The 21,896-nt window shown below is 41.6% G+C and overlaps 1 protein-coding gene across 1 annotated transcript; it reads left to right on the forward strand.

The window, feature by feature from the left end:
• Nucleotides 1-1,384: 1,384 nt before the first annotated feature.
• On the forward strand, nt 1,385-8,437 carry MTHFD2 (methylenetetrahydrofolate dehydrogenase (NADP+ dependent) 2, methenyltetrahydrofolate cyclohydrolase; the record flags this gene model as incomplete). Its single annotated transcript, XM_072402785.1, is given in 7 exon segments — nt 1,385-1,569; nt 3,148-3,270; nt 4,595-4,747; nt 4,964-5,071; nt 5,855-5,947; nt 6,324-6,449; nt 7,348-8,437. Coding segments are annotated over 7 exon segments (946 nt in total), but the record flags the coding sequence as incomplete, so codon positions are not given.
• Between the last annotated feature and the right edge of the window lie 13,459 nt (nt 8,438-21,896).

The following is a 21,896-nucleotide window of genomic DNA, read 5'->3' on the forward strand; positions in this document are numbered from 1 at the left end:
TCTAAATGAAAACCAAAGCCTAAATGTCAATATGTTCCGTTGGACTTTCTCTGTCCTGAATTGTCCTCAAGTCAATTTATTAGAAAAAAGTTAGGTTTGGATTTTTTAGGGCTGTTGAATAATTTGTTACTTTATTCCTCATTGCCTTTTACTTGGTCATGGTCACGTAGACTGTAACCTTATCAGCTCCTTCTAAATTTAGTGCTTGGTCTTCTACCTAGAAAGGGCCGGTGGGAATTATGTAACATGGAGCTGACATTTGATAAGAGTCTGGATTGCATTCCCATGTCTAAGATTTGGATCTTATGAGAAACTTTAAATTTTCACTTTACATAAGTAGGGAAGGATTAGGCTTGGAGCCCTCAATAATATAAGTCCCGGCTGGAGAATTCACCCCTCCCCTTGTTCTGGTGATCCCTCTTCACTTTTCAACATTTTCAGTGGTCATTGGAGCAAAAGGTGAGGGAGAATTATACAGTGGGGACACTTATTCTGGGGACAACCCTATTGGGTAAAATTTAATTCACTTTGAAATGATTCCCTATCACGCCCTATTGCCTTTATGATAGGAACTAATTGCTTAGCAATGCAAAGACAACTAAAGATAACCTGGTAGGGGTTTTACTTCCTCTTTGCTCTTTTCCAAAATCCAATTAAACTTTACATTAAACTGAACTTTTAACACTGAACATCAGGTTCTAAATTGGAACAGATTACTGCACTTAAGACCCATGGGAATTCTGTGAGCATACAAAAAGTAACACAACTGGGAACATAGATATATATAGATTAATATAGATGAGATATAGAATGGCTGTCTGTGGGAACTAAACATTGCAAGCCAAAGGTACATGGAAATTGTTTCTTTCACACATTGGGCCTGATTTATTAAAGCTCTCCAAGGCTGGAGAGGATACACTTTCATCAGTGAAGCTGGGTGATCCAGCAAACCTGGAATGGATATCTTTAAAGTCATTTGCTATTTCTTAGCACATGTTTTCGATCCTGGACCAGATCCTTTCCAGGTTTGCTGGATCACCCAGGTTAACTGTCAAAAGTGTACTCCACTCCAGCCTTGGAGAGCTTTATTAAATTAAGCCAATTGCATTGTGTGAGAAATGTTGATTGCTATCAGTTTATCAAACTCTTGGTGCAGTTTTTGTGGCCGTTATCATAAAGGCACATTCAGACACCTATACACGCAGATCCAGAAATGCTGGTGCATGCTATCTGGAGGCTTTAACTGGTACAAGTAACTGCAGTGATTTAGGACAATACGCTAAATATGGTTGGGGTGGCGATTAGATAAGATTAGATAAAGGAGACGTTAGTTAATGTTTTACCCATCTACGTAATGCACTGACCATCTAATTCTCTTATTTAGTAATGAAGCCGTCATCATATCTGGGAGGAAATTGGCCAGACAGATCCGTCAGGAGGCTCGGGGAGAGGTCGAGCAATGGGTGGCAGCTGGAAATAAGAGACCACATCTCAGCGTGGTCCTGGTTGGAGACAACCCCGCCAGTCATTCATATGTGCTCAATAAGACAAGAGCCGCTGCTGATGTTGGTATGTATCATTCAAAGCATTTGATGCATTAACAGAATGTATATACAACTAATGTAATCCTCGAAACCTGTGGTCCCCTACCTCCAAGCTGTAGACTGGTGCTGCTCCATGGCTGGTGGGTTGGAGGCCGTGGGTGACGGGAGGCGGAGGCCCTTCTTGTACTGCTCTAGAGCTAGTGGCGGCGGGGGCGCAGGCGACTCTCCTCGCACTGCATGCACGGGAGCTGCTGAGCGTGGTGGAGCGGTGTATGTGGGGCATTCCTGGCAGCTCTGACGCTTGACAGCACACCAGCTTCTTACACTTACTCTTGCTGTTCTCATCTGGTGTGCTAGCGGGAGGCAGAGCTGCTGGGGGTGGCAGAGGGGTGTAAGCTGTACATGTACCGGGCCGTGGCAAAATTTTCTGCTGTGTTGCCGGGCCCAGCTATCTGAAAGGTTGGGGACGGCTGCTGTAACCCATCAAAACAATATGACAGCCTGTATGCCACCAGTGTACAAAAGGCCCAAACATGTAATTTCCTACTTGTGTGATTGGCTTATTGATGTTTCCAGAAAACTCCATAAGATACTAGGCCAATGCAATAAGAATTTTAGTTTGGGTGAATAACATCTTGCTTCTAAAGTATTGCAGACACTGAAGCTTTCCTCACTATTTCATGAAAAGTGCACCAGCTGAATATTATGAATCAGGTGCTCCCATTTAGGACTTATTTAAGTACATGACAGACCAAACAGGTTTTTCTTTATTAGGAACCAGCATGACTTTGCAACAAAGTTTATTACATTCCTTGCAATGCACAAGTTGCGTTATGTTAAGTTGCAGAGGAAATATATGAAGTTAGAATACTGTGAGAACCATGGGCCTGATTTATTAAAGCTCTCCGAGGCTGGGGAAGATAAACTTTCATTAGTGAAGCTGGGTGATCTAGCAAACCTGAAATTTCTTAAGTCATTTGCTATTTGTCAGCAAATGTTTTCAATCCTGGACCAGATCCATTCCAGGTTTGTTGGATCACCCAGCTTCACTGATAAAAGCCTTGGAAAGCTTTAATAAATCAGACCCCATAACTGAGGAAACGGTAGCATATGTAAGGAACGTTTAATTTTTTAATGACTTCCCGTTTGAACTTATTTTATATTTGGTTATTTTTTAAGGTTAAGGTAATCTAAATTTGAGGTTCTTGTTACTATTTCAATTATAGTAGCAGTTTGACTGCATAAATGCCAACAATTAACAGCTATTTGCAGTTTCTCTCTCCACCAGCAATTTATGCCCAAGCCTAATGGAGGCTAATTAAAAATGAATGTAGCTGGCGATTCAGTTGTGAACCCAAAACTGCAAATGAATCGGCCATATGGCATGACCCTGATCATGTTTACTGTAGAATGTATCACTTCTTACATTCTTTGCTCCTAAAATAAATGTGGGTTATATTAAAAAAAATAAATAGATATATATTTTTGCAAGACGCAGATTCTTCCCCTAATGCATGGGCACTGTGCAGATAATGTTATCTGTTTAGGCGTGGTGATGTTGTCTTTTTTTTTTAGTAATGGTTGCAATATTCTGTGTCTTTAGGTATCAGCAGTGAGACCATTCTGAAGCCTTCATCCATCACTGAGGAAGAACTATTGGATCTGATCAGCAAGCTTAACTATGATCGCAATGTAGATGGCTTGCTAGTTCAGCTCCCTCTCCCAGGTATGTTTACCTAAAGCAGAATTTTTCAACCAGGCTTCCTCCAGAGGTTGCTGGGGGTTCCTTGGTCAATGAGCAGTTTGTTCCTCTCAGGTCAGTTTTAAGTGACCCCAATGATCTTTTCGGATATCTGTAAGGGTGACATTCTTCCTACTGACCACCACACTAATATACTGTGACCTGTGGATATAGTAATTATAGCAGGGGCTCCTCTGTGGTAAAAAGGTTTAGAAACACTGCTGTACAAGCTTTTTGTTTTTTTTTGTCTGAAAACAATCCTTAAATCTTAGCTGTGCAGAGTTGGCTTCCAGGAGCATTTAACAGGCATGTTTTTCAGAAGAAGTTGTGAACATGCCTTATAAGTCAGAATCTTTAACCAATGTATCTTTTAAAGGGAGTACTTTTTCTAAACACAGCTTTTATACTGATTTTCTAACACTTTCAGGTCAGTCTGACACCAATAAGCTTTTTGACCATCTGTAAGGGTGGAATTCTTCCTTGTACTCTGAGCTGTTGACATAGTAATTATAGAAGGGGTTCCCTGAGACCTTAAACTTATTTCAAGATTTCCCCCCTGTAAAGTCTATAAGAACTGACATATAGCACCTATGCTAGAACCCTAGTCTGTTCACCTGGTATTGAGAAGCCTTGGTCTCTTAGTGATCTCATAATTCTCTTAGAATTATGTAACAATTACATGTGTTCAATCAATTTGGCGTAAGCAGTTGGCTATAATGCATTTTGTATTCTGCCCAACAAGCACTTGGATAACTTGCTGGATGTGCACTGTAAATTCGGTTATTGTTTGAGAGCTTATCATGCTTCTGAATGCAATGTTGGTACCTTAATCCTATAATATAGAGCAATGAGCCATGTGCATATTTCTGCATCCAACCAGCAATCATTGTTCATTGGACTGGATAACAATAAACTGCTGAACAGGTTTATCATTATCACCTTATTACTTTGTTTCAATAAACTCCAGTGTTTGGTCAGGTCTGCTAGGAGACCGTTAATCCACATCATTTGTTGCCATTATTACACATCGGTATCCAGCCAGTCCTTCACAACCTTTTAGGATTCATAATTGTTACAAAAAGTCCAGCATTATGCAATACCGATGCTGGATCATTGGAATATAGGCATAGTCTTGTGGTAGATACAAGTCAGGAGAGCTCAGATTTATTCATGATAGATGAATAGTGAAGGGGTGGTTCATTGTTTACTGCATTATTATATGCTTACTAGGTAAATAGTGTTTGGCTCGCTGCTTTTTTTTTCTTTTGCTTTTTATGTGTAACAAAAGTAATTTGCTTTATTTCCACAGAGCACATCGATGAACGAATAATTTGCAATGCAGTGACCCCCGATAAAGATGTGGATGGATTCCATGTGGTCAATGTTGGTCGGATGTGTTTAGACCAATACTCCATGTTACCTGCCACGCCTTGGGGTGTGTGGGAGATCATCAAGAGAACAGGTAAATCTCTCATAATCACTTGTATTGACCCATGCAAACTAATGGCAGCTCTGTCTTGCCTACATTAGATGCATATATTTTACATCAAACATTTATAGACAGCCTTAACTCCACACTATTCATTTACCATGTTCTGTGTGTACATAAAAGTACAGGGAAGCTAGGGAATATGCTGAATTACCTGATATTAAACTTTTCTCTTCTCCCCTCCTACAGGAATTCCCACGCTTGGTAAAAATGTAGTGGTAGCTGGAAGATCTAAGAATGTGGGGATGCCAATTGCAATGTTACTGCACACAGATGGCAGACATGAACGTCCAGGCGGTAAGTATCAGTTTTGTTTAATGTGTGAGAACCTATATTTGTGTTTAAAGCAGTATTTCATACTACTAGTGATATCTGTACACTGTATCAGGCAATAGAGCAGTGATCCAGAACCAAGGTTCCATGGGAACCTTATGGTTTCACCTTTGGTGCCTCTCTGGTCTTTCTTACTGACACCAATGATTTTTTTGACCATTTGTAGGGGTGACATTCATCCCAATGTCTGCCACACTAATGTACTGTGGTCTTTGGATAGATTATAGCAGGGGATCGCCAAGACCTAAAAGTTAATTCAAGGGTTCCTTTGTTATAAAATGGTGTAGGATATTCTGATGTATGGTATTTAGATACTGATACATGAAGTCCGTGTTCTTTATACGTTGCCTGGGCATGTGTGCTGTATTTCCAAGAAGCCTGGGGGTAAAAGTAAATAGAAAATCTAATCTAAAAATAGTAATAAAGGGCATATACTGGTCATCACCTAAGTAGGTGGCACGTGGCTTTGTTCTATGGGTGCTAGTGCCATCTAAGGCATTACCTAAATTGGAGCCTGTGTTGATGAATTTTCTGATGAGGTCAATATGAAAATTTAAAACTAATTAAAAGGTGCAGTTGACCTCCCACTGACCTGACAAGTTTTGCGTTTGTGTTTAACCCTTCTGATGTCAACAGAAGTCCATTAAAACAGTTTGTTATGATGGTGTGTGACCAATGAAAGTTTCATAAACCGTTACTCGTTTTGGTTTAGCGCCATATACTAATGTGCTGTAACTTGTATTTCAGGTGATGCTACAGTTACAATATCTCACCGATACACACCAAAAGAACAGCTGAAGATGCACACAAAGCTTGCTGACATTGTTGTGGCAGCTGCAGGTATGTTTGTGTAAATTCATTGTGCACAATAAAACTGGGCTGAAATGATCAGATAATTGCTTTTATATTTTGGAGTAGACATTTTGCATTATTGTATGTGACCTTTGCTTGAAAGTTATATTTTTTGTATTCATTTTGGGTTTCACAATTCTTATATAATAGACTTATAGACCTATAGATATAAATTTGTAGCTGCTCCCTCAAGTGGCTTTTTGTATACCTAGCCGTGTGCTTGGCATTCATGATGAGTCTGCCCAGTGTGCTTGTAATGTATGTGTGTATAAATTCCAAATCTGTGATCAAACATTTATGAACTATGCACTGTGAGAAAGAAACCAAAAACCCCACTCATGGTTATTTTTGCATTCCATCATAGGAATTCCCAATCTCATCACCGCTGACATGATCAAAGAAGGTGCTGCTGTTATTGATGTTGGAATTAACCGCGTTCAGGATCCAATCACCGGAAAGCCCAAACTTGTAGGAGATGTGGACTTTGAGGGTAAGTGACTTTTTTGTTATAAACTGTAGCCACATAAAATGCATTTAGCTATATTCATGGCCAAAAATATAAATCGCTTTGTGTGCAAACCAAAGTAATAACAGCCTGTATAGAGCTGTAAGAAGGACCCAGAGGGTCCATTTACTACAGGCTGCATGCAGAAACTAGAAAGGGTGATGGTGATGAGAGCCATCACCCTTCAAAAAGAGAAGGCATTAATGACTGGGTAGAAGCTCCTGCACGAAATAGTGAAAAAAGAACTGTACAGTGTACAGCAGAGCAGAATTCCATTATCAGGTTCTCCACTCTGTCCCCTGTCCTGTGCACCATTCCACACACACACACACACACACACACACACGCCATTGATCCCGGTCTTGCAGACTGTTGGTTATCCTGTCACAGACACGCACTGCACATTCATAGCTCTGCTGACTAGCTCATTACTGTGCTCCTCACTTAATGACTAGATTGTAGGACCATAACCCCTATTTAATGGGCGCTGCATAAAATGTTGGCGTTATACAAGTCCTGTTTATTAATAATAAGTGAGGATTATCTGTACTTTCATAATGTATTGGTGCAATAAAAGAAAATTGAGTTGCATTTGGAAAAGCTTATCCTGGACCATTTTATTTTGAAAAACAGGGCAGTTACCCACCAAACTTGGCCAGGTTTACTCTTGGGTCTGATTTCCGTGATTCATAGCTGCATAGATGGTCGTAGTGTTTTGCTACAAGGGACAACAGGACTTATTTTATTCAGTAGTCCCTCCCTACGCTTTAAGTTCTAAAAGGGAAAAATCTAAATTGAAACAGTACTAGGAGTAGATCTTTAAAACTGAAGTGATATTTGAATTTCAGTGATGGTAAACATTTTCTATTTTTTGCTTTTTCAGAAGTAAAAAAGAAAGCAAGCTACATTACGCCAGTCCCTGGGGGAGTCGGTCCCATGACTGTTGCAATGCTGATGAAGAACACTATTATTGCTGCAAAGAAACTGATGAAACCAACAGAACACCAGGTGCTACAGAATCTACAGGCAGTCTCCATGTAATGCCTTTTCTGCTAATGAACTCTGTACATTCCAAACCCACTCCCGTGAACAGGCCGATGATAAAATGCAATATTTGTATTTATTTTAGTGAAGCCGTAGGCTTCCGAGGGCGAGATATTTATTTAGAGCAGATGTATTGCTCCTTCCATGAAGACTGGGGAGAAGGGGGCTGCTGTTGTCACATGTTCCTCGCATGAAATGCAGACCTTCTACGTGTGCTGTTACAAGTGGCTGTTACTAGTTACTGTTACAAGTGCATGCTTAAACCAAAGGTAAAAACTGCTCTGTTTTTGCATCCAGGATGTTAAAAGGCAGGGTTCAATGATTGTAGCCAGTGCTGGCAGCATATTGCCATGTAGCCTGCCACTGACCAGACTGTGGTTACAGAGATATAGGATGTTACAATGGTTCATCAAGGACTTTAGTGATGGGGTGCTTGTGATTATTTTTATTTTTTTTAATATATAAAATTCTATAGATTAACTCCTAGCCTCAAAATTCAGCCATTTTAGCCCTTTCATTTAAAGGATGAGTGGTTGGCTGTCCACATATTGCCAAAATGGAGAGAATCAAATTCTTTTATTAGCAGTAAGCAATTACATTGAATGTAATTGGGGTCCCAAATATCAGCAGGTGAATATCCAGCTATTCACAATCACATAGATGAGCTGTAGGGTTTATTTTAAAAACTCATCTGCTCATACATCTTTTACAGGTTTGTATGATTTGAGTGTGATTGAATGGAGAATGTTGAGGCAAATCAGCAGGTGATCCAACAAATGCCATGGATTAGGTTTGGGAATTTGCTACGGAACTGTAGAGTTTGTAATTTGTGATGCATAAGATGTACCTGCTCTTAATTCATAATACAATATGTCAATGAGATGTAGGTGCTTCTGTGACATGAATTAAAATTCTTAATTCCCATTTTATATCTTGTTGCATTGTGTGTATTTATTGCCATTGTATGTTGTATTGTGTGGCTTTATACGTCTAACTTGCATGGGTCACAAATTTAAGAAAGGTGAAGCTTACAATGGTGTGGTCTTGGCATAAATGTGCACACATGGGTGCGATGTCAGGTCAAGATAACATTTAGCAGATTGTTTCTCATCTTCAGGGGTTCCAGTTATCAACTTCAGTTTATCTTGCCAAGTGTGCCTTCCCTGTAACTCTGTAATTCTGGGGGATCAGATAAAATACTTTTTCCCAGCTTCCATAATGCGGGGGATGATATCCTTATCCTACCAACCACATCCTAGAAATTTGGAGTACTCCAAATCTGGAGCCCAGAACCATCTTTTCGGCAAAATTAAAGCTATACTACAATCCTTATATCTCCTAAAAAGGAGGATGACCCCCTATGTATGTACTATGAGAGAAATGAAAGTATAATGTTGCAGTGCTTTTGTAAGGGAGACGGGGAGAGCACCCAAAAAGATGTAATTTAGGGGCAATGGCTGCCTTAATGCAATTTCTCAATGGCGATTCAGGAGCTGTTTGTTCTGTCTGCCAAGGGTGAAAAAATTACACAACCTTTAATGGCAAAAAAATTGCACGTGTGCAATTCACAACTCAACAACAGTACATTAGCATGGTCGTTATGGCCATTGGGAAGAATGTCATCCTTACGGATAGCCAAAAAGATCATTGGTGTCCAGTTTAGGGAACCTGAAGTCACAAATTGCTCATTGCTCGAGGAACTCTGGAAGAACCCTGGTTGAGAAACACTGGAATTTAATTTTTTTTGTGATGATTGGAAATTTCACAATTTTAAAACAATAATGGATAACTAAAACTATTATGGAGCAATAGAAATTGACAAACATTGGGGTTTTTGTTTGTAATAAATATTACAGTGGCGAAATCTACTTTTATGTTGCCAGGTTTTGCTTTCTTCACATCCTGTTCTCGCATGACAACGCTCACTCATATCCTCTTTATTATCTCAGCATATTCTTAGACATGATGTAATGCAGCCATGAGGTATCATCACATTATCCCTCCCATATAACTCAGCAGTGTGTGATAGGAAACATTCCCAAACATCCCTTTTGGATGTGCATGCCATGTTTTTCTTTCTAAAAGTAACCTATTAGCTGATTGCACAGGTAAAAACATAACATTGCTCCTTCACTCAAGGTGGTGGAGATTATAGCTATGCAATCTGCTGATCAGTTGACTGCACGGAAAAAGCATGCATGCCAAATGTTCGGTGGGATTTGATCTGCTTGAAGCATTTCAAGGCATGTTTTTAGATCTAGTGATAAGGGATCTAATGTGGGCTTAGATTGATGACCTGGAATTAGAGAATCAGTCCATTGAATAGCATTACACATCTTCTCCAATGTCTAATGATTAACTTTAAGGTTACAAAGTACAAGAGGGCCATCTTTGTGTTTGGAGGAAAAGAAGTTTAATCTCTGGATAAGGAAGGGATTCTTCACTGTAAGGTCTGGGAAAATGTGGAGTCGGCTCCCCTAGGAAGTAGTTTCAGCAAGTTCTATAGATTGCTTTAAGAAAAAGCTGAATGATTTCTAGAACCACAGAAAATAACTGGGGATTAAATGTTTAAATCAACAGTTGCCAACCGGTGGTCCGTGAAAAAATGTTGGGGGTCCGCGGCTCTGACTGGTGCACCTCCGAGCGTGATCAGGAGAAGGACCCCACTGGGGGGGACACACCGGCCAGAGCTGCGGAACACATCCCTGTAAAAGTCCCAGGCTTAGAAAAGTGGGCTGGTTGTGTCCCTGGACATAACCTGCCCACTCCCCCATCGCAGGCTTAGATCTGCAATGGGAGAGTGGACAGGGCTATGGCACGATGACATCACTATGGGTGTGTCTCCCCCTTTAATTGACACCCGGCACATGTGCGGTCAGGAGCCAGTGAACCAAAAAGGTTGGCGACCACTGCTTTAAAGTATAGATAAGAGACTTGATCCAGGGAACAGCTGATTGCCTCATGGGATAGGGATGGAATTTTTTACCCCTGTTGTATCTACCTCTGTATCAACTATGTTTCTAGGTTTTTCTCTGGGATATGTTGGTTTATTCAATGGTTGAACTTTGCTCAGTATAAATAATCATGGTAACTGTTGTTTGGGAGAAAAATCCTTGATTTCCTGCAACATGGCCATACTGTGACCAGCCGCCAGTAGATTGAGACAATCAACTATCCTAGACAAGCCATTATTACAATATTATTAGCCACATTACCTATGATAGTCTGTGACCATACACATCCTTGACTACGAACCAGGTGATCAGCAAATGGGGCAGGTCAGTAGTCCTCCATCCACCATTTCTTAGATCTAGTACACTATGACATGAAGAAGTGAGTACAACAGTGCACACCTGAATTTCTTCAAGGAGGATTCAAGTAATACCTTTTTATAGATCAGTGTTTCTCCACCAGGGTTCCTCCAGAGGTTGCTGGGGGTTCCTTGAGCAATGAGCAGTTTGTACCTCTCAGGTCAGTGTAAGTGACACCAATGATTGTTTTGGCTATCTGTAAGCGTTACATCCTTCCCAATGGCCAGCAATGTAAGAGGCTTTTGGTTTAGCCCCTGTTTTTTAATATCTATATATAATCCTTTCTGCAATATTGGACATATCAGATGCTAAACTGTATTTTTTGTGTTATTTTGCATCTATCATTGCTGGAACATGTATGCTATTGACACATTTCAGTGCTGGCATTGACACCTCCTATGGATTATGCAAGAAATGTTTTTGCATAAAGTTCAATAACTTGACGGTCATTCTGATAAGAGTCGGAAAATGTGAGAGAAAGTAAATACATAAGTCGTGTTCAGCTGTTGGTTGTGTCCATAAGCCAATGCCTAACATCTGTATTTGTAAATATAACAAAATGAACAGATACAATGATAGCTCAGCTCATGTTATCAGAGTGACACCTGGGCGAGAACTGATGTTTTGTTTATATCGTTAAATATCACGCCTGGCTAAAATTAACCTCGTATTTTTGACCTCTTGAATTATAATTGTTTTCGTTGTAAAGTACATCAATTAATGCGAGTAGCACAGACTTGAGTTAGTCACTATCGAAAAGTGAATATGCATTGTTCACCCGTAGTGGTTAAATTCTTAGCGCCCGTTTCGGCTATTCTTGAACCGAGTGCCGCGCATGGAATTAACGAGTTTGCCCATTCCCAACTATTTTCTTCACGGGCTCTCTTTCTCACTATCTATGTTGAGGGCCTTAGACAATCGAGGGTAAATTGCTGTTTTCAACAATAAGATTTTATATTGTTCATAGATACTTGCTCAAAAGTTGCAATCTAATAGTAAATCTTTACTAAAATACCTGAATTTGGTTTAGTATTAGCTTCTGTTCAGAAGAGTTTAGATGGAGAGGAAGAAGCAGAACAAGGAGGCAATTACTGGAGGACGGGTAGATCTGGGTTTTCCAACCAGGGTTCCTCCAGAGTTTGCTAGGGGTTCCTTGAGCAATGCCTCTCAGGTCAGTATAAGTGACACCAATGATCTTTTTGGCTGTATGTAAGGGTGACATTTGGCATCTGTAAGGGTGACATTCTTCTCAATGGCCAGCAACGTAGGAGGATTTCTACCTACTGACCGCCATGCTAATACACGGTGATTTGTGGATATAGTAGTAATAGCAGGGGTTCCCTAAGACCTGAAAGTTATTTCAAGGGGTTCCCCGTGTAAAGGTTGAGAAACACTGGGGTAGAGATACAGAGAGGTGAGTTTGTCCATTCACAGGCTGGGGGAATGACCCAGGGCAATAGTCACACTATGAACCAAAGTAAAATCAGAATTTCTGCACATACTTTTAAAGTAACATTAATAGATGGTAAAAAAAAATATTCAGACCTAACACAATTATTAATCTTTAATCCTAACCAGCTGTAATTGAACCCCCACTCCACCTTTCCCTTTAGCTTTTTTTTGTTGATTATTTTATTATTTTTTTTTATTAATCATATACACTGTTAAAACTTCATACTTGGGGGGGCGTGGCCTGGCCAGCTAGAGCGATGGATGTGTGAATCCCGTGCTCTGCAGACGCCGATCACCATCCACATCATCCTGGGCGCACATCTACTTACCCATGGGTAAGCAACGTAAGGCAGGAGTGGGGAGGTATCCCCCTATCCCTGCATCGCAGCAGCAGTCCACTCAGCCCTCCATATGGGCTTATATCAGGGATCCCTCGCTGGCTCCTCTGGTTCCCAAGATGGCGCCGGCTTCCTCCCCGCGCACATGGCAACAGGGAGAAGGTGAACCGGCTTCGGCTCAGACAGTTGGAGAGCAGCAGATAGATGCCCACTCTCCTGATGACAACAGCAGGGTGGGTTCCAGGGAGACTTTGGTATTGGACTTTCCCTCAAGTACTCCGGGTACCCCCTTTTTGAGCACACCCCTAGATATTCAAGGAGGCCCTGTGGTGGGGAATGCTGCTTCTGGATTAAAGATCCTCCCGAGCCCATATGCCAGGAATGACAGAGGTTATCCCCCAATGGAAGATTGTTACAATCCCCCTTGGCAACAGCACTTACAATCCTTACCTTCTAAGGAAGATTTCCAGAAATTAGTCGCAGAAGTTCAGGCGACATGTCGTACTGAAATTGGGGCCCTTCGGGCTGATCTCCATTCTCTAGCTGGCAGAGTAGATTACCTGGATGACAGTGTACATCAAGCCAAGGAGGATATTACAGTGCTATCACAAAAAGCTGGAGAGAGTGATCAGAAAATATGGGAGCTGCAACGCTTGCTTGAGGATTTGGATAATAAATCCCGACGGAATAATATTAGAGTACGGGGCCTTCCGGAGGCAACACGAGACTCTGACCTTATACCAGTATTACAAGCATTTTTTGCCCGGGTGCTTGGGCGCTCAGCCCCCCGGGAAGTTCACATCTCCAGGGCTTTCCGTACCTCCAGGCAACCTGGGACTGCGAACAGGCCAAGAAATATCATTTGTCACTTAGTGAATGCAGGCCTGAAGGATGAAATTGTGGCCACTGCCAGGAACATGTGCAATCTTGAATTTGATGGGGCGCCGCTTCAACTCTATCAAGATTTATCCTGGCATACATTACAACATCACCGCTTGCTTCAGCCCTTGTTAACTGTACTCAGAGATCATTCCATCCCATATAGATGGGGATTCCCATTTAGCCTCCCGGCTCGTCATGAGGGGAAGTCTGCCACGCTGCGGTCGCCGGAGGACTTGACATCCTTCTGCAGAGAGCTGGGCATAAATCGCCCCAAACTCCCGGGATGGGAACGAGAGGATCTCTTGCGACGCCGCTTTCCCCCATGGCAGACGGTGACCTCTAGAAAAAGATCCAGGGGTAAACAGCGGGACTCCACTTCTCCAACTGACCGAGCTCCCAACCCACGCCATTGAGGCAGCGGATGACTGAGTTGTAAAGTGCCTTTATTGAACTGTAGCCCATAGTTCTTCTATTGAAGTTGCCTTGATTGCTCTATTTTATGGTTTTATCCATGTTGCATAAATGTTCTGTAGCTAAAATACTTAAGTGTTAGCTCCAATACTGTTTCAAGACTGCTAACTGTTATAATGCTGCTGCCCTGATTGCGTAGCCCTACTGCCTTATTTGTGTTGCATGTGTGATCTACTGTTATACTGCCCAGGATTGTAGCTGCCCGGGGAGGACCACGGACTGCTCCTAAGTAATGCTGGGGTTGTTCCGGGGTCCTCCCAGCGGCATGACCCTGACTGTGGTCGGCGTTGGCCGACACTATGATGTTATTGCTGTGGTTTTTTTGTTCATACCCTCTGGCCCTCTGGGTTCGTGGCCCCTCTGGGAGGAATTGTTCATCTGCCAGGCGAATTTGTTCCCTGTACCCATTTTGTCAGGGGCGGGGACCGGCGGATGTCGGTTCCTCCTTGTTTGCCATTCGGCGAATGTTAACCCTTTGGTTTACCTTTTTCTTTTTGTTCTATGCTCTACATGTTTTTGCTATAGGAGTTTACTTTGCTTCCTTGTCCCCCCTCCCTTATTTTGAATGTGACACATTGTGGGGTTGTGACTGGCTCTGGTTGGTTTTTTGCATGGTCACCTGAGGATATTTTATCTCTTGGGTGGTTCGGGCTGCAACACTTTGGTCCTCTACTACACCTCATGACTACTAGGATACTTTCTTTTAAGGTGCGAGGGTTGAATTTGAATACTAAGCGGAAATTGGCTCTGAGAGAGTTTAAGCGTCTATCCCCGGATGTTGTTTTCTTGCAGGAGACTCATTTTGATAATACAGCCTCGTGTAATTTTGCCTCTAGATTTTACCCCCAGTCATACCTATCTAACTCACCCTGTAGGAAAAGGGCGGGTGTAGCTATTCTTATGAAAGACTCCCTCAAGTTTATGCTATCCCATTCCATTGTAGATGTGGATGGGAGGTATATCATCCTGAATGGCACTTTGCAAGGAGTGGCCACTACCCTATGCAATGTATACGCACCGAATAATGGTCAGACTCAATTTCTCTGCAAGGTTCTGTCCCGTCCTAAAGATTCTGCCCATACTTACCTGATAGTTGGGGGAGACTTTAACATGATATTCTCTCCCACTCAGGACAGGCACTCATTGTACCAATCCCAGCCCTCAGCACATGTGTCCCAACAGTCTCGGGCCTTTCGGCAACTAATTAGGAAATATCAGCTCTATGATAACTGGCGGATTCATCACCCTTCGGGGATACAGTTCTCCTTTTATTCACCCCCACACAAAACTCACACCCGTATTGATTATCTCTTTACTAACCTTCCTCTCCTGAGGAATAGTGTCTCCGCGGAGATACATCCTATTACTTGGTCTGATCACGCTCCTGTTACACTGGATGTGACTGTCTCCCCGAGAGCTGTGAGAGTCTGCCATTGGAGGCTAAATGACTACTTGCTCAAACACCCGAACACCAAATCCACCCTAGCCACAGCTTTGCAAACATATTTTAGTGAAAATGATGGGTCTGTTGCCCATACCTCCACACTCTGGGAAGCGCATAAAACAGTGTTTAGAGGGCAATGTGTAGCCCTGAGCACCAGACTTAAGCGGGACTCTGACTTGCAACGTGCAGTTACTGCTCAGGCTTTCAAATCAGTGGAGGCAAAATACACAGCAAAGCCTTCCTTGAGTCTCTTGAGGGAATTAACTACTCTCCGGTCTAAATTAAGGGCCCTGGAACTGAGGAAGGTTAGCTGGACGATGCAGAGAACCCGTCAACAGTATTATTATAAAGGTAATAAGGTGGATACTCTGCTGGCCCGCAAGTTACGGGATATGCAATTACAGTCCACTCCTGGGGCAATTAGGGATGAGAGAGGAATGGTGCGATATGATCCTTCCCATATTGCCTCCTGTTTTGAGGCCTATTACTCCCGTCTTTACCAAACAGTTCACGGTGCCCAAACCTTATTGGGTAGATCTCCAAGGTCAAAAATAGACTCATATCTAGAACGGGTGGCCCTCCCTGGGATTAAGTCGGAGTACCTGGAGCAACTTAATAAGCCCATCACGGAAGAGGAACTCACAAAAGTTATTACTCAACTAGCATCCTCGAAGGCTCCGGGCCGGACGGTCTACCTTATCTATACTACAAAACGTTCCTACCGGAACTGACCACATAACTTTTTAGTCTATTTAATGACTTCCTGGGAGGCAAACCGATCCCCCATCTATGATGGCCTCACATATTACAGTGATACCAAAGCCGGGCAAAGACCCAATGGATTGCTCGAGCTACAGGCCAATAGCCCTTTTAAACTCTGACTTAAAAATTTTCACAAAGATCCTGGCCTCCAGATTGTCTAAGTTCCTTCCATCTCTCATCCATGGGGATCAAACGGGCTTCATCCCTTATAGACAGGCAAGTGATAATACCAGGAGGGTAATCAACATTATTGATATTGTTAATAAATGGAAGGCCCCGACCCTAGTACTCAGCTTAGATGCCAAGAAGGTGTTTGATCGCCTCAGCTGGCCCTTTATGTTTGCCACTCTGCACAAAATGGGCTTTACTGGCCCTTTTGTTACGGCAATTGAGTCTTTGTATACGGCTCCATCAGCCTCAGTCAAATTGCCCCACGCTTCTTCTGACATGTTTCCTATTAAGAATGGGACAAGACAAGGGTGCCCATTGTCACCCCTGCTTTTCGCCTTATGCATTGAGCCCGTGGCGGCCTGTATCCGATCCAATCCGGACATACACGGAGTGCCCGTGAAAGGGTAATGCATATAAGCTTTCTTTGTATGCTGACGATATTCTTTTGACTCTGTCCCAACCGGTCACTTGCCTTCCTAATCTGTGGAAAGAGTTACTAGTATATGGGGAAGTTTCGGGATTTAAAATTAATTCTACAAAAACGGAGGCTTTACCCCTCTATATCTCCCCACTGGAGTTGCAGGCCATGCAGGGCTCCTTCTCATTTATTTGGCGGGAACGTTCCCTTTGCTACCTGGGGACCCAAATTACTCCCTCTTACTCCCAATTGTACTCCCACAATTTCCCTCCACTGTTTCGAGAGGTGAACAATTTTCTAGATAAGTGGAAGAACCACCCTTTATCGCTGCTGGGTAGGATAGCCTCTGTTAAGATGATGCTTTTACCCAAGTTGTTATACTTGGACTGGGGGCCCCTGATATTCATAAATATTACCTAGCTGCCCATTTACGGCACCTTATAACTTGGACCTCCCCTTACCCTTCTAGTATCTGTGCGGAACTGGAAGTGGATTGGATGGCCCCTATACATCCCAATGTTATGCTGTGGAGCTCCTCCTTACTATTAGCAGACTCTGATTTAACGGCACCTATGGTGTTCACAAGGAATGTGTGGAGGGCTTGCAGGCATAAATATGCTCTAGGATCACAAGCTTCAAGACTAACCTCCATAATCCTTACTCCACAGATACCGGATAGTCTATCTGGGTCAATGTCTGGTCCCTGGCAGGACAGAGGTTTATTTCAAATCAGACATGTCCTACATCCAATTGAGAAAAGGTTGCTCTCTTTTGCTAAATTGGGTGATAAGGTGGAACTGCCCCGTACTTCTTTCTATGCCTATTTGCAAATAAGGCACTACATTCTGTCACTCCAACCCACAGCCACCTTCCCAGACATAACTTTATTTGAGAGACTATGTATGGAAGGCCCTTTTTCCAGAGGTGCTATTTCCTCCATTTACCGCCTCCTACACACTTCACCTCAGGGAACTTCGCATAAGTTTAAATACATGCTTAAATCAGAGGAAGTTCTGGGTCGCTCTCTAGCCCCAGAAGAATGGCTTGACATTTGGGAGGCAGTGCATAGAAGTTCTATTTGTACATTGTATAAAGAGAACCTGTATAAAATTTTGCTCAGATGGTATTACACCCCGGAGGTACTCCACTGGTTGTTCCCTAATGCTGATCCCACCTGTTGGAGGTGTAAAAGCCATTGCGGTACAAGAGAGCACGTATTCTGGTTCTGCCCCCTTATCCAGGCTTACTGGGCCCGAGTTAACGATCTGCTCTCTGCTGTGACCCAACAACCTGTGAATCTGGATCCCTTTTCACATCTACTAGGCCAACCCTCTCTAGCACTGCCAAAAGTGTCCCGGAAGCTACCCTGTTTCCACAATTATAAGGCACTGTCTTATATTTTTTGAAATGCCAAACTATGCCCTAGGTCTTATTTTCAGGGGATGTCTTATTTTTCCATGAAGAAGACTACACCTTGGATTACATACATAACAAACATTTCTTTTTTTAACTTTATAGATTAACCTGAAGTTTGATATCATGTTACAGAATGATTTAACCTCTTTATTGCATTTACCAGGGATGAGCAGAATTCCTGCAGAAACTGTGCAATTCATTAAAGTCAATGAGCATTGCAGGAATATTTTTTTAGAGTTTATACACAGACCACTGTCCAAAAATGGCATGTGAAGCCCATCACAATCATGCAGCAATGCAAAAATGTTTTTAAAAATGTTGTCATGCATCTTCAAGAGCAATGTTAAAATCAAAAACACACAAAACCTAAAATAAAATGTTTGGGTTGCATCCTAAAACCGTATGTGGTTTCACTTTTAGTATTTTTTTATTACTAGTTTTATGTTTTAATATTTTGTCACATGATGCATTCAGCTGCCGGCAGCTCGCGTTGCACTTTGCATGTGTTGCTGATTTTCCACACTTACCATGGACAGTCACTTGGAGAGCTAATTAACCTAAATGCATGATTTTGGAGATGTGAGGAGGAGGGAGGACTAAAGTGATTTTTTTTTTAATTTAAATGTGAGATTCACATTCTTTTTTACCCACAACCTTATCCAGACTTGGATGGATGCATTGCCCTCACTTCTTGCATTAGATGTGCAAAGGAGGTCCTGTCCCTCAACATAGGACAACCCAATGTTGAGGGACAGGACCTCTTTCCCACAGCTAATGCTCTAAAAAGAATGAGGAGGTTACTGAGGAATGGGCTTCTGTCAACTAGTCACCTCAAACCCCTTTTGATTTATCAGGCTAACAAAAACTTGACCCCTTATTAAAGAGGGTACATTGGCACAACATACCCATTTCCAAAAAAATTGTAAACAAGCACACTGACACCCTAGTAAGAATTATTTTTTCAAACACAAAAACATATTATTTTCCAATTTTAAATCTTTATGTCCCCAGAAATAAATCAACATCAACCACATAATCCATCAATGTATTCCGGCAGGTATTCACCAAATGCTAAATGGAAATGATTTCCCACAATGCAGTAATTCCATATGCTGCAGGAATGCATTTTCTATTTTTATAGGTTGTATAACACAACAAAGCCTTTTGTCTACAAAACAAAAATCAGAAAATATTTGCATGCCTCCCTTCCATTGACGGTTCCAATAAGAGGTTTATTCGTCATTTTAGGATGGTGGGGACAGCCATGAAAATCATTCCTTCGTGTCCCAGTGGCCAATCCAGGTTGGCTGGTTTATAGAATAGATATAGCCCATCTATTCCAAACTGCATACAAATCTTTCAGGCTGCTTGGCCAGCATCAGAGCAGTGTGAGGAAAGAATGGCTTCTTGGAGGGTTATGGATCCATCCAAAGGTTCCACCTACAACCAGACAGGACAAGGTGAGCTATGAGCTGTATAGCGACCCATGTTATATAAATTGTGCACATGTTAAAGCTAAACTATGGGCAGATATAAAACCAAAGTTGGAGGAGTTATGTAATTAATAAATGTATTTGTTGTTTGGGTCAGATGTTTGAAACCAAAAATCTGCCTGTTGGAGCAAATTTCAGTTAGGTTGCGCACAATGGTTAGCCACTGCCTGATGTTTGCATTAACAAGGGACTGACCACTGGTTCTAATGACCTCTCAATTAATGTGACTTGAGTCTATTGGCTGGTGGTCCTCAGGGGTGGGATTACTGTATATCTTTGCTGTATATATTAACTGCTGGCAGCGTCAGAGCCAGTCCCACCCCTGAATCACCAGCCAATGAGAAATAGCAATAAATCCTTGATGTTAGCTCCAACAAGCAGATTATTTGTTTCAGGACATCTGACCCCAACAGCAGCACTAAAAAGTAAATGTAAAGATTATATAACTTCACTAACGTTGGTTTTATATCTGCCCCTAGTTCAGCTTTATCATACATCATATAACTTGGGTCTGTGTACAATCCATAGCCCACCTTGCTCCCACACATAAATGTTTTTCCAATTAGTTCAGCTTTTAAGGCTGATCTGTATTATCCAATCCCAGAAACATTTGACTTTTCATCATTACATAACAAATGACTGCAGATCTGTTGTCTCCTGCGAACAAACATCTGCAGAATAAAAGTAAATGAAACCTGTTGATCCGGATATTGAATTGCTGATCAAATAATGTTCAATGTTAAGCATAAATATGTTATATAAGTGTAAGCTTTCTATTTTCTTATATATCTGATGCAATCAGCAAGATAGCCATCAGCTATACCAGTGGTTGCCAACCTCACAGACCACTAAATTCATAATTTTAAATTCTGCGGACCATTAAGATGAATTTTTTTTAAAAAGATAAATACGTTTGTAACATAATGATCTTCCTAATGGTGCCTGACAAGGACTGTGGCGGCTCTGATTCATTGATCAGCTCACGATTAGGTGAAGTATTACTATTGTTACTATTATCATTAGTTGCATTATCTTTGGTATTACTAAAGAAATGCAAAATATTTGTTTGCTTTTTTTCACTCATTATGGGTTTATTTAATTCCAATCTAAGACCAAACACGAAACAATAGTTATCAAAGTCAAACTATTTGATGCCAATAAATATAACAGGTAAAGAAAATACACAGGTAAGGTCACACTTACCTAAAAGAGCATCTGAGAAATAAATAAAATAAAACAATCGGATGAGAATCGGTATTGGCGGAGCGGGGTGACTGTTGTAATAATTGGAAACAATATTGAAGCGTACGGCTCGGCAATGGTTGCCTCATACAACTTAATACTACACTGACGTCACGCTGCGCCTCCCTTGTTTTTCCGTCTCCAGAACAGTTCATGAATTTAGTGCAATATAAAGGCTAAAATTGCCATTCAGAATATAAGAATTTATTAGAATAATATTTTGTGTTAATATTAATAAAACATAAAAATTGTGAATAATGTCCAAATTTTTCTGTGGACCACCAACATTTTCTCATTGACCACTGGTTGGTGACTACTGAGCTATACATTAAACAGCATTTAATTTTGGATATTTGATTCAATGGCCCCGATTTATGAAAGCTCTCCAAGGCTGGAGAGAATACACTTTCACCAGTGAAGCTGGGTGATCCAACAAACCTGGAATGGATTTGGTCCAGGATTCAAAGCTTTTGCTAGCAAATAGCAAATGACATTGAAGAAATCCATTCCAGGTTTGCTGGATCACTCAGCTTCACTGGTGAAAGTGTATTCTCTCCAGCCTTGGAGAGCTTTAATAAATCAGACCCAATGTCTTTAGAATGATAATATTTGATGAACACAAAGGTATTGCTTTAAGCTAAGGTCAGATGAGCGGTGGGCACAGATGATGCCAGTAGTTGGCACCTTGTCAGCTGTTACTGCTGCACTGGTTCTTCATGAATTTGCTGCTGAATTTACCTCCATTCCTTTCCTGGGGGTGGCTGCATGTGGAATGCTACATGTAGCCACATATAATCACACCTCAACCTCTCTGCCCATCTAAAATAATATATAGACTAATAGCACTTCTTGCATTAGGAATCAGGTTCACATTTGCTGCTACCATGGGTTCATGGCGTATTTATGGATCCAGGGAATTTTTGGAGAAGTGTTTTTCAATCTGAGTGTACTGCATGGTATTTGAACTATGCTCAGCAGACATAGAAGA

This window comes from Pyxicephalus adspersus, chromosome 2 (assembly GCF_032062135.1).
Source record: "Pyxicephalus adspersus chromosome 2, UCB_Pads_2.0, whole genome shotgun sequence".
Classification (NCBI taxonomy): Eukaryota; Metazoa; Chordata; class Amphibia; order Anura; family Pyxicephalidae; genus Pyxicephalus; species Pyxicephalus adspersus.